Consider the following 13,586-nt stretch of genomic DNA (forward strand, 5'->3'; position numbering starts at 1 on the left):
TGAATACAAAATAGTGAATTGCAAATTATTATTTTCGATTTAAATATACGTGGCGAGATATTTTATCCGTGTTCTCTGCTCTGTTTCATTTGATATTTTAATTTAAAAAAGCTATGCATGTATTATTTCTGAAATGGCTATAATATATACATTTTTGTTATTTTCAAGCTCGAAACTACCCCAAACATAATTAAAGATAATATTATTGTTTAGAATAAAAAACCTCATCGGACAAGTGGTCTGATGCACTCGAGTAATGTTTTCGTCTCCAAAACATAATAATTAATTGGCTCTAATATTTATTTATTTAAAATAATTAATTAAACAATATATCATACAAATAAAATAAGTAATAATAATAATAATAATAATAATGATAAGAAGAATAAGAATAATAATAAAAAAATAATAATAATAATAATACAAAAATGGTATTAATTGTATAATGTTTAAAAACACTTAACATCGAACGAATATAACGCGATGACGACAGAAAAGTGCACGAAGCGAGTAGGTATACGATTGTACAGCGCATGCGCGCGCCGGAGGATCAGGAGTAGCTCAAGAACTTTATCTTGTCCATGAGGTAGAAGAGCGTTTCGGTGGTCTGGAAGTCGACGGTGCCGCTGTGTCCGGTCAGCGTCAACAGGTCGGGCGCGAACCGCTGACCGGCCTCGGCGGCGGGGTCGGCCGGCACCTCCAGCGGTTCGTCGGAGAACACCTGGCTGACCTCGGTGCACTTGAGCAGCACGGCCCGTTCCGGTGTCACCATGACCATCTTGTACGGGACGCCGCCGGCCTGTCCGCCCGCCGCCGACAGCGACGTCCCACTGCCGGCCGCATCGACGGCCGGCTGCGTTTCCTTCATCTGCATCACCATGCGGTCGAACGGCGCGTTCACGTTCCACCGGGACGCGGCGAACTGATGCGTGCCGCTGAGCGCGGCCATGCACCGGTACGCGTGCCGCTCGGCCACCGCGTGCTTGGGCGGCCTGTTGCCGTCCACGTAGTGCCGGGCGTCCGGTTCCGGGAACAAGTTGATGCCGCCGCGGCGCAACAACCGGACCAGCTTGTCCGGCCGGTGGTACGCGCCGATCATCTCCTGCAGCGCCACGGTGGTGGCGTTCTGCAGCTGCACCATGGCCGCTTGGTCGGCGCGCACGGCGAACTCCACCAGCACCGTGGCCGCGGTCACCGACAGCACGACGCCGGCGCCGTCGCCGCCGCCCTCCGGCCGTACCTCCCACGACTGAAACGGGAAGTTCGTGTACCGGTTGACGGCCAAACCGAACGAGCCCATCCGGCCGGCCCGGAACGACACCATCTGTTTCTCTTCGTTGAACCTGCGGACAGGAATCGTAACGTCAACCGGTTGGCAGCGGTTGCAGGTATTCGGTAGGGCGGAGGACGGGGATAACGTCGAGCGAGATAGTGAGCCGGTTGCGGACCGGCCTTTGACAACAGCGACAAATCTCGAGGGGCAAATGAGGGGTGGAAATCAAAACGCACTGTTGCCAAAATACCGATTTTTCTAAAATTTCCAATAAACACGAATCGGTTATAGAATATAGCCAAATCGTTTTGAAGATGAAATTATTGTGGTAGACAATATGTCGGAAAATTCGATGCGTGCTTTGTTCAAATCGAATTTTCGTACATCGTCTACCGAGGTGACTGAGTTGCACTTATAGCAGGCCTATTTATGATATGCTGTCGAAAATTGTCCGCGATCCGAAGTAGTCGAGTTTCCTACCGGGGTGAATGAGTGGCACTTACTGCAGCGTGTTGCACCCAAAATAAGTCGAATAGTCGCAATTTTTAAGAGTTATCGTTTTTTACGGGCAACGAAGTGCGCGGGATCAGCTAGTATATTATATAAGTTACAATGCCTTCACAACGTTTTTTCTCAGGGAGATTTGGTAGTATTTTTATTTTAATTAAATAAATTGAGATTAAAATTATTCTGTTATAGAATATATTTTGTTTAATACATAATAATTTATGTCGAGAAGTTAAAGTATAATATTATGTAAATGCCGTAGTACTGTGATCAAAATGTATGGAAAAATAAATTAAGAAAGTTCAATTTCTAATTTCTATAATAATATTGTTGACATAATTGACGGGCTACGAGTCGTACAAGAGATTTTTTTTATTTTTCTTGTAAGTGAGTCGTTCTTCATTCGGTCACGGTCATTATAGTATTATATCGGTTAAATAGAAAAATTATTAAATAGACATTATTATTCTAAACTATTACCTGATATCGTATATGTATTCAGTTGTCCAATTTTTTTTTTCTTCGTTCCACATGGCAGGTTTGGGATTTTCAAACCAAAGTACATTTTCCGGCAACTTGATATTTATCAGCACGAGTTTCTTAAGTGCTTCTTGGTTTTGTTTTTTTACGTCCGTTTCCTCGTCTTCTGACGATGTGGACGAAAAACCCATCGACAATTGTAACGGTTCGTATTTTTCATGATAATCGATGGGCTGCAGTGCCTCTGGTCCGACGATCAACACGCCCACAGACCCGTCTTCGAACTCGACAGGTTGCATTGGAAGTTTCCACATTTCCACGTTAAATGCTCCGCCAATAATCCAGTACCTAAAAGTTATTTATTCTGAGAGATTGTATGTATAGTTTTGTTGTGCAATATTTTATTAAATGTTGAACTAGGCATTGCATTGAAAATAAACAACAATTTAAAGTTAAAATAACCAAAAAAAAAAAATGTTTCAGTAAGTCCCGGTTTTTCAATCTTATTTATTCATCGAATAACATGAGTTATTTGATGGATAAGAAAAAATAGATAATTACCAGTTTTTCAATGTCAGGATAAGTCTTATTCGATGAATAGACCACGAATAACTTTTTAGATACTTTTTCGACCATAAGTAAAATAACTTCACCGCATTACAAATCATATTAATGATTTAATCTTAATTTAAATAATTTCAACTTATAGTAAGAATAAATGTGTACCTCCTGGGATTAAGCTCGTTTGGTTTCTCCGAGTATTTCAATGAATTCGAAATATCTTCCATCTCTTCCTGCTGTCTCTTTTCTATTAGTTGGCTTGGACTTTTTCCCACGTCAACTTGTATTGACTTCGTGGTTTCAGGTTCTACTTGTTTGGGAGGTACGTCCTTTATTTCTACATCATTTCGTTGATTTTCTTGTAGTTTGTCTTCATTTTCCGTATCATCGCTTGTCGGACGAACATAAGGGTCATTTTTTTCGAGTTCGTCTAGGTACGTTATAAGATCCGCTGGATAACTGCTCCGATCCACTTCCGCAAACGCTTTAAGTTTTTCTTCCATTTTTTCCATCCACAATTGTCTATTTGACCGTTCCTTCTCTTCGTCTTGTAGCTGCATTATCTGAGCCTGTTGTTTCCACATGTCCTCCGAGTACTGCCACAGATCTCGGGTGTCCATCTCCAATGATTTCGAAACGTCAAATTCAGCCATTCTGTCCGTAAAAGGGTCCCAGCGTAGCCACAGAGCCATTACTGCCATGTACTGTTGTGATAGTTGTGGCGGAACATCGACCATGACAAGACATTCGGGGAAATCACATTTCGGCGGAGGCCGGTCGTCTGTCAGCAACCTGGGCCTGTGGCATACTACATGTAAGCCAACGGCGAATGCTTCGCATGAGTTCTTATATGCCACCGTTTCTAAATCTACAGGATCCATTCTGCGATCGTAATCACTAATCAGGTGATAACAAATTCCGTACACGATTTCTACCAGTAGCCTTCCTAAGTTGTCCATGGCTTCTCGGAAGCACTGCAGTTTAAACTGGCCTGTAAAAAATTAACTATTGGTTACGCTCATAATGAATTTCACAAGTGCAATATGTTACTCTTAATTATCATATCGTATTAATATCATTGAATTTTTAAATATTTCATATTGTTTGTTTATATAAACATGTATACACTTTGGTCCCCCCACGCGAACCTGTTCAGTGCGGCCCATTATGTTTTTGAAGAAATAAAACAAAAGTAATTATAATATCTAATTATATTGTATGGATTATCTGTCTCTCGGTTATAATAATTTTAGTCTTCTCGAATAGGATTGAAAGTTAAATTTAAAAAAAAAAATCAAAACCAAAAGAGTAGTTTTGTGATATTTTTATAAAATATAATGTAGGTTTACTCGGTGTAAATAGCGACATTGAAATGTGGTCGAAAACTCAAATAATCATGACCGCGAAAATTCCATAGCCATTTATGTACGTTAGGTACCTTATATTATTATCTTTTATTATATCTTACTGAAATCCAACGGTAAATCCACGATATCATCTACTGCGTCCATAATCTTGAATATCTCTAAACATTTTTCCACATAAGAGTTTTTATCGTCACTGACATGGCGCACTTGTCTCTCGACAAAAAGGTACGTGTTCAGTTCCTGTACGACCTGCGGGTTGGGAGTACCGTCGCATCGTATCCAATGCTGCCAGTCCAATTCTTCGCGGTACTTGCGGTCGTGTTCATATTTTTTTCGTGACAAATCCGATAACATGGCACACTTCGGTTTTAACCGTTCGCTTCGGAGCTGTAACGATAATATTCAACACGATTAAACTAGATAATATTACGTAACGGTAACTTACACCATATTATTACATGTTGGGACCAAGTTTAAACGGTAACACTTATGTCACTTCTATCGTAATATAATCGTTCAGATGTTTATGTTGATGAACTCAAGTTGAAATTGTTCGAAAAAAGAATATGCACATCATAATTACTGAGTAATTACTCAGGTCGATTGTTTCAAAAAAAAAAAAAAAAGATTGTTGCTATCGTGGATTACAATAAAAAGAGACATATTAACATAGTGTCTTATGACTTACTATCCTAATACAGTAATACCATAGTTCGTTCCATGAAAATAAACTAACGTGAGAAAACTAGTAATATTATACTTGTATTATCTAGGTATCGTTAAATTAATATTGTCACCGTTATTCATTAAAAACAACAGTGGTGATTCAATTTAAAAACGACATACGTTTCTTTAAACTTAGTTGTATACATAGTTTTTTTTAAATTTTTGTAATATTAACAATAGTTTTTACAGAGTTATAACTGAATAAGAAAAAATCAGAAACTTAAATGAAATTCCTTGCCAAAATCAAAACCTCTGGAAAAAGGGTCAACTCCAAAATCAACTTTTTAACATAATAAAATATGTAACTGTTGTAAATAAATTTGTTTTGTTTGACTTCGGTGGAGTAAAATATTAATATTTAATTTCTTAACCATGCTCGCGGGCGTCGGATTCTGGACCTTCTCGCCCAAGTTTGACATCAGAGTACTTGTGGAATTGTGGAATATTAAGTATCAGTCATAAGTGTTTGATTTATGTTTTGTTTATTAAGTACCTACCTATTTCTTAAATAATAAAATGTTTTAATAATAAATTATATCTCGAACACTTTGTGAATTATTATTTACCACGAACTACCTACCTATTTTTATACTACACTATATATTAAATAAAAAATATAAATAACCGTATCTGGTATTATACTTATAAAATATGTACTCATAATAGCATACATTCATGAACGTATTTTTCTGTGTAATATTATCATTTGAAGAAGTATTTTTTTTTTTTTTTGTAATGTCCGTGCAATTATTGTAAAACAAGTTATTTATGCAACATAGTCTCTATTTATACAGGAAACAGATGTAATTCTTTTGTATTAGATTAGTTTCTTAAAATTTAAAGTTCATATAATTTATATAATTTGATACTCAGCAAACCTTTATATTGAGGAAGATATAAGATATATATACTAATAGTATACTATAATGTCGAATGACTTACACAATTATTATAATTAGTTTTATTTTCCACAATGTATTTATTTTTCTTCTATGTAGTAACCATGTATATGATTAGTGAAACAGTAAGTAAGCTTAAACCAATGAGAATTGTAAAATAAAAATGTCCATCAATAAGTTTGATATTTTAACGTGATAATAATTTAAACGGAACATTTTTTTAATCGTAAGTTTTTGGATAGTATTAAGTGACAAAAAATTCTGAAAATAAATTATGTTGAATAATGTATTTTTTATAATAGTGCAACAGACCGTTTTTTAATTTAATGAAATTGCAATGTTGCTTCAATAGTACGTATTAGTACTAGTAAAATATAGCTAGAATTTTTAAGAATAACTTTCTTTTTCAATTCTATTTTTATGTTTATAATCCACACAAGTAGGTAAAAACCAAATATTATATACCTAATATACCTATTTTATTTTTATAATTACAATTTATGTAAGAATATTTAAATTATAAAAAATTCAAACAATATTTAATATAATAAACTGTTGTTGGAATTAAACATTAATAAAATGTTGATAAAATAATTACATAATATTATAGTATTAACTTTTTATTGTTACAAAAACTTATGATGAATCTTCTACTAAATTTTCAAAAGTTAGATAAAGAAAAATATTTTTTTATTAATTTCGCTCTCAAAATAATTTGTAAGTTTTCATGATTTTGAAGAATTTTGTCAAAATACTAACTTTAGACGCTCATAAAAATTAATGTAAGTATACGCTCAACTTTTTCTTAAAATTACACTAATAAATAATAATAACTTAGGTATGAGAAACCTTGTGTTATATTTTCAAGTCTTATGATCGAGCAAACAATTTTATTAATTTTATTGACAATAATTTTAAAAAAAAACTCATCAAAATCTATAATTTATTATACTTATTAATAACTCTAAAAAATAAACTATAATAATTCGGTGAAAATGCATGTATTTAATTATTTGTTGAGTTAACCAAAAATCAAAATCAATTTTTCAAATGGTCGTACCTGAGAGCAATTTTTTTGAAAAAATGGTGTTTATAAATTCAAAATACTTAATAAATAGGTGACCAAATTATAATATTATGTAGTTAATGAAAATTAGGTTACCTGGTGTTCTATAATCCTTAATTCTCTTTCCTTCTGCTTTGCCAGTAAAGCTTTTTCATCTCGTTTCAATTTTTCGGTTTGTCGAGCTTCCAACTTGGATTTAATTTTTGGGCCACTATTAGGCGTTTTCATTTTGCCATCTAATCGTTTTGCCATATTGTTAACTTTGTAAGTCTTTTCACTTATATCTTACGAAAAAAACGCATTTCTGTATTCATTTGGTTATTGATTTAACTTTCGAATATCCTGATGAAATGGTCGCTTGGCAACTCGTAGGCAATCGTTTTGTTTTGCTGATAAATCTAAAAATTAGTTGCGAGATTCAACGCTGCAGGATGAGCCCATCGGGAAATAGGAAATTCTTTTTTTTTACATATGGTCGAATCACGCGTAGCCCTTAACAGATATTTCCAAGTTGAAAGAATAAAAATGCCCTTTCGCTTAAGCTATGAACTCTGAAAAAGTAGACAGTATAATACCTACTATAAAAGAGCAACGAGTCGACCCGAACGTAACGTTTTGACATTTTTTTTTTTATCGTGACGTCCTCATCTCATTAATACATGCACAACGCACAAACAAACAATGTAATAGCAATAATAAAAAGTCGAGTACAATTTTTTTTTTTAACGAAGTACCAAACATTTAGCCAGATTTCGTTTAAACGGACGAACAAGTATATAATAATAATAATAATAATGATGATGGTTGAAAAATAAATTGTACACAAGTAAGAGCTCTATAATATATCATAATATTATATATTCTACACTGAAGTAGGTACTTATGTGCACAGTTGGCTGTATTTTGTACTTTTATTTTGTTTTTCTTATTTTCTCATTTTCGTCTTTTATCATATTATTGTATACTTTCCTGCAAATGTGGGTGTGTGTTTATATATAACGAACATTTAATCGAGGAAATGCGTTACATATAGTGACATTATGTCTTAGTATACAGCGTAAGACAGGTTTAACGAAACAATATAACCCAATATTGTTGTTCCGTCCATTATAATATCAACTCCGACGTATTTCTAGGTAGCAATAATTGTAGCATAAAGTTCTGGAACGGTTTGAGGGTGGTATTGTTAGTACAATATTATAATTTTTCCAAAAAAAACTATAAAATTAACATGTGCACGTGCCGGTTTTGTGTGGCGCCGATGTTCGAGTGAAAACGTACGTTTTTGTTTAAAATAAAATTAATTAAGCCAGTTGATTTGTACACACTTTAACATGGTAGTTATTATAATATGTATTGCGGTCACATACTCGTGTACTTATTTGATTTTACTTTCTTAAAATCCAAAAAGAAATGCGATCACTGGACGGTTTCTTCCCTCACCCTATTCGTGTTCTAAATTTATTGTAGCACATATCCTTATTATGCTCTAGTATATAGATTGTATATTCTCTAATAAAAAAAAAAACTTTCTTAATATGTTTTTATATTTAAAATATTTTTTCGAAAAACATTTTCCCCATGACAAGGAATCTCAAAAATATTATGACTAACAATAAACTACGATCGGGCTAATTCCATCACTTGATTATAATATGAAGAGTTGATCTATAGAACACAATTCATCAATTGAATATAATATATAATTTTTTTAATAACTGTTCACTTGATGTTATTTTTTTGTTATTTTTTGTGTCATCATTAATTGTATTGTAAGTTTCTTCTTTGGAGTATCTTAGATTTTAATTTTATCATATTTTAATAAATTAATGTAACTCTATACCACCGACACGAAACAATATGTGCTCAAATGAGGTGGATGTATTTATTTTTATTAATATTTTATATCGTGCATCATGCCTGTGTATATCATATTATTAATTATATTTTAACACTTTCATTACCATAATAAATTGTTTGATAAAATATAAAAGCAAATCGGCGCCCACCTATATAGGCTATAAGACGCCTAAATTGACCTAACCTATATTATGTTATAATATATATAATAGGTAGGTACCTACTGCGGTCCCATCACGTCTTATGCAAATAATAATATTAAAAAAGGCGTCGTATGCCGCAAACGGTTTACCATCGTGTGGCGTATAGTTTGATTTACAAATCGTAAATTGTTACAACTTACCCGTAATAAAATATATTATACTGTTGTGACGGACGTCCGCGGAAGGACTAAACGGTCTTGTATACGCATCATTATACCAAACACGGTTTCTACGTCTTATACCACGTCTATAATTGTGGTACCACGACTACAATATATATATATATATAATTTTTACTCTTGTTCGCTCGCACCCTTTTCCGGGCGAAATGAGTACGAACAAAAAATAAAAAACTGTGTGAAACAATCGGTTACCACATATCCAAAAAAAAAAACCCCTTTAGCCGCGCACGACAAATCTGCGATTCACTCAACACACACTGCACAACGTGTGTGTACTCATACGATATTATTATTTTTAAAAAAAAAAAACGATTTTCACGCCTCCCGCGCCGATGGTTTGCCTCCCTGCCCACATCCTCCCTCGTCGTTACAACAATCGCGTCGCAACCATTTGCGGCGACGTGTTTATTATATTATTATATTATTTTTCCACGGCGAGGTCGTCGTGGTATACGCGATACCGCCGACACACCCAAGAAAAACATCGAACGTCGACGGCATAATATAATATAATAACAACGTGTATAATGCGTTACTGCGCGACAGTTTATATTTTTATTATTATTATTATTATATTGTATACAGTTCCAATTTCACGTGCGGGGCAGACGAAGAGTATATTATAGTGTACGCGACGAGTTGTTTTTACACACGGTGTAACAGTGTACAATGCACACATATCGAATATATATATATATGTATATTTGTTGTATAGGCGGAGAGGGGCGTTTTTAGGGGTAGGAGAAAAAACCGCACGATATAGATAAAAAAAAATTTAAAAAAAAAACCCTCTGTAAGTCTTTTATGTGGCCTTAGCCTTTGATCTTTCGGAAATCTTATCGGTTTCCATTTCTCGAAGATCTCTACCCCTGCACAGCTCCCCCACTCCGTTTGGTCCGACCCTCTCCTGCCCCGAACCTTCGCATTATGTGCATGACATACGTATATAATATACAGCTTACGATTACCTGCCTATATGTCGCGCACAGTCCTCCACTGCACCGCCATCCGTCCGCCCATCGATGCGCGTGCGTTTGTTTCACCGCCGTTGAAACCAGCTATCATTACGGGGCATCTAATGTTTTTGTTGTCCTCGATGGCCTTTTATGATTTAAATAACATATATATATTATATAGGTAGGTAGGTAGTATTATTTTTTTTTTTTTTTGTCGTCGTGCGATGCGGTCGTGTCTGCGTGTCATCTGCCGCTCGATTTCGGATCAAAAAATCCGTCTCCTTTTGTTGGGCGACGTTTTGTCCGCGACGTCGCGGTTTCCGCTTTGCTAACGACCCACAATGCTCGCTATATTATTATTATTATTATTATTATTATTATTATCCTCATCAGCTGCCGCAGAATTCCACCGCGTCCGACCCTCCCCCCCCCCCCTTCAAACAATATGTCGTTGGGGCATATTTTCTGTGGTTTTTTCCCGATTTTTTCTTCTCGGTTTTTTCTTGTCGCCCCGAACAATCGACCGCGATGAGGCATAATGGCGGTATCCCGATCTGCAAACGAAGAGGACGACCGTACGAGTTTTCGGCACCTATACATCAGCTCAGAGCAGTGATTCCCGAAGACTGTCAACCGCAAGCGCCGGTCTCCGAGGTCCCTGCAGACGTAGGGCGTACCTATTATAGTGCATTGAATAAATAAATAAAACACAAATCGATGTAAAATCAATAAATGTTCGTCGCTCCACTCGGAATCGAAAACAAAAAGACGAAAGTAGTAGTGAACGAAACATAACGTGATGCGAAATGCAGTCAACTCATTAAATTTATATTGAGAAAATTATGTTGACAAAGGCTATCCTACAGGAATTGACATATTATTATAAAGGTTACTCATTACACCATCACACTTATTATTTATTTACCCATTATTTATACAGGCATATTTTAGTGTTATTACCATTTATTTATGACCACGAACTCGAACGATTTTACCACACATTTTATTCGTAGGTATTATATAAAATAAATATAAATTATTTTCGTTACACTTAAATTTTCAGTTTAACAAATTTCGACCTGCTTAGTCGTTCGGTAGCCGATTAAAATATCACACGACAACGCTGCACGTAAATTCGTTCTCAACCGTGGCAAGTCGGGTATTTTATTATTTTTTTGTAAGCGGTTGGTTGTTTGTGCATATTAAGTGTTCTCTATCGTTTGGCCGAAAAGGCATCACGTAGTTCTCGTTCGACAGCCGTTTTATTTTACCGTACCTGTGCCCGCAAAACGTCGGTCGTAGGTATATACCGACCTATACCTACATATTATTATAACGACGGTAATAATAATAATAATAATATGACGGTAAGCACTTAAATTGCGGTCCGTATGCGCAGCGGTTTCGTCGCCGAAAGTTTTAAACGGTCCGAAACGCCGCCGAGGACGGTTTTTTTTTCCGGAAAATAGGTCGCCGCGAAATCACCGAACGCGGTGCAGGGTACCTTTTAAACGACAACTTTATTAACCGTACAATTTATTAATTACAAAAGTTTTTGTGACGGTAATAATAATAATAATAATATACAATATCGCGTTCTATATATATATATTATTTAACCTAGGTACCTATTATTATATGTACAATATCCATACGACCGCGGCGCACCATCCGATGACTTTCTGGACCGCTCGAAAACGATTACAATATAATATAATATAAACATAATTTTATATACATGTAGGTACCTATAGTATAATTTACAAGCTGCGAGGCGACAAGACAATATTATATTCACCGGAGCGAATACAATTTGCATTTTATACGCATTTTCGATCGCGGCCGAGAAAAACTAAGCGTCGCTGTATACATATAGGTAATTAGGTCGATTGATGTCTCTATACATTGTTATTATTATTATTATTATTATTATATAATATACGCCGTATGCGCCCGGTTGATATTAAACAAGCAACTTTTAATTGCGCACGGCTCGCAGGAAATTCTTCGTTTCCAAACGGAAAGTTAATAAGCCCACTTTTTAAAGAGCTTTTAATGAGTAAACATGAGCTGCTGCTGCAGCCTTTTAACGTCTCCAAAACTTTTAAAGTTATCGTTACTCGCGGGGTGTCGTTTAACACTTGATTCTTCGGCGGGAGTATATTATATTGTATAATCTAAAAAGGATCTTTTACCAACTCGCTTTCAAAATGTGTATTCTACTAAATACCGTGCAGACGCGTTTAGGTAGTGTAAATACTGCAAATTACTATATTACAACATTAAGACTTGGCGAATCGACCCTTTCGCCAAACACACAATACCCATTGTAATATTATAATGTTTGTAATTGATTTTTACAGCTTCATTGTTTGTCATTTCGGATCCAATCACCAAGGTCACTCTCAAATGCTTCGCCAAAAAAAAAAAAAAAAACGACTCAAGATACGGTTAAATCTTTTTCAGAGAGGTCACTTCCGCAACCTCTCTCCTTTCGATACACGTGGACATTGAAATCAATCGAAATTATTTTATTAATAATGGACAGCACGCAAATAATATTTTCAACATATTTTAATTGATTTGTTACTCGGTACACTGATATACGTTGTTCTACGAAATATGTATTATATTTGTATTTATGATGTATAATGTATATCTATTTTTTTTTTTTGTTAGGTACCTATATATAAAACGTGCAATTTTATTATACACTATATACCTGGTCGACATAATTATCATTAATTTCTCTTGAAATATTATTATAAATTTATGTCGAATTCAGTTTGTAACTGTTTTGAATGAACGACTACTGTACCTTATATCATTGTGATTCGCGTTTGCCGTACTGAAAATTCCGATGTAAACCATACACAACGACAACAACTATTAAAAAGCCCGCTCGCTCGCATTGTTCTAGCGACATTGACAAAACTGTAGCAATTATCCATAATAATATTATTGTACAGGTGAAAAACGTATTTCGTTTTATTTTTTCCGAACGTTTCGCTCTACGGTCTATTCGTCGTTTTTTTTTTTTTTATTTTTTACGTTCTCGTCTAGCGCGGAACCGTCAAACTATTTTTAGCTGTACGCATTTCGTCCCGAAATGTTTATAGTCGCCCGGGGAAACGACTGACAATTTAACCAAACTGATTAAGGACGTGTCAGCCTCAGAACAGTCTCTTTGCCCGGATAAAATATGTTTGCCGGCTACACCGAATAACGTCCGAAACAAACTATACAACGGCCGCGAAAACAGATTGCCGTGGCGCGACCGTAATTCAATTCGGTCGGACTAAATCATTATTAAAATGTCGGATTGACGTCCTCCGATTAATTATTCAAAACCGTATGCGCGTGCAAGACCCGCTGCAGCGTGTGCAATAGATAATAATGTGCAACTGAAATATTATTATCATTCTGTGTTATCGTTCAACAGCTGCAACCGAAATGCGATGACCGCTCGTCTGGTCACACGCGACGGAACGCACACGATTTTTTTC

General features: G+C 35.4%; 1 protein-coding gene across 2 annotated transcripts in view; it reads right to left on the reverse strand.

The window, feature by feature from the left end:
- Positions 1-293: 293 nt before the first annotated feature.
- The window catches only part of LOC132952393 (dynein axonemal intermediate chain 7 homolog), a 110,216-nt gene continuing 96,923 nt past the window's right edge, over positions 294-13,586 (reverse strand). The window contains exons 1-5 of one of the 2 annotated variants that reach the window (XM_061024686.1): positions 6,976-7,135; positions 4,290-4,575; positions 2,987-3,812; positions 2,261-2,608; positions 294-1,343 (exon numbers count right to left, since the gene is read on the reverse strand). In XM_061024686.1, coding sequence (XP_060880669.1) covers positions 551-1,343; positions 2,261-2,608; positions 2,987-3,812; positions 4,290-4,575; positions 6,976-7,131 — 2,409 coding nt within the window. In that variant the 5' untranslated portion in view covers positions 7,132-7,135 and the 3' untranslated portion in view covers positions 294-550. Of the gene's footprint in view, positions 1,344-2,260; positions 2,609-2,986; positions 3,813-4,289; positions 4,576-6,975; positions 7,136-13,586 lie in introns of those variants that run through there. The other variant, XM_061024687.1, reaches the window with a different exon arrangement.

The sequence above is a fragment of the Metopolophium dirhodum genome, chromosome 9, assembly GCF_019925205.1.
Source record: "Metopolophium dirhodum isolate CAU chromosome 9, ASM1992520v1, whole genome shotgun sequence".
NCBI classification, from domain to species: domain Eukaryota; kingdom Metazoa; phylum Arthropoda; class Insecta; order Hemiptera; family Aphididae; genus Metopolophium; species Metopolophium dirhodum.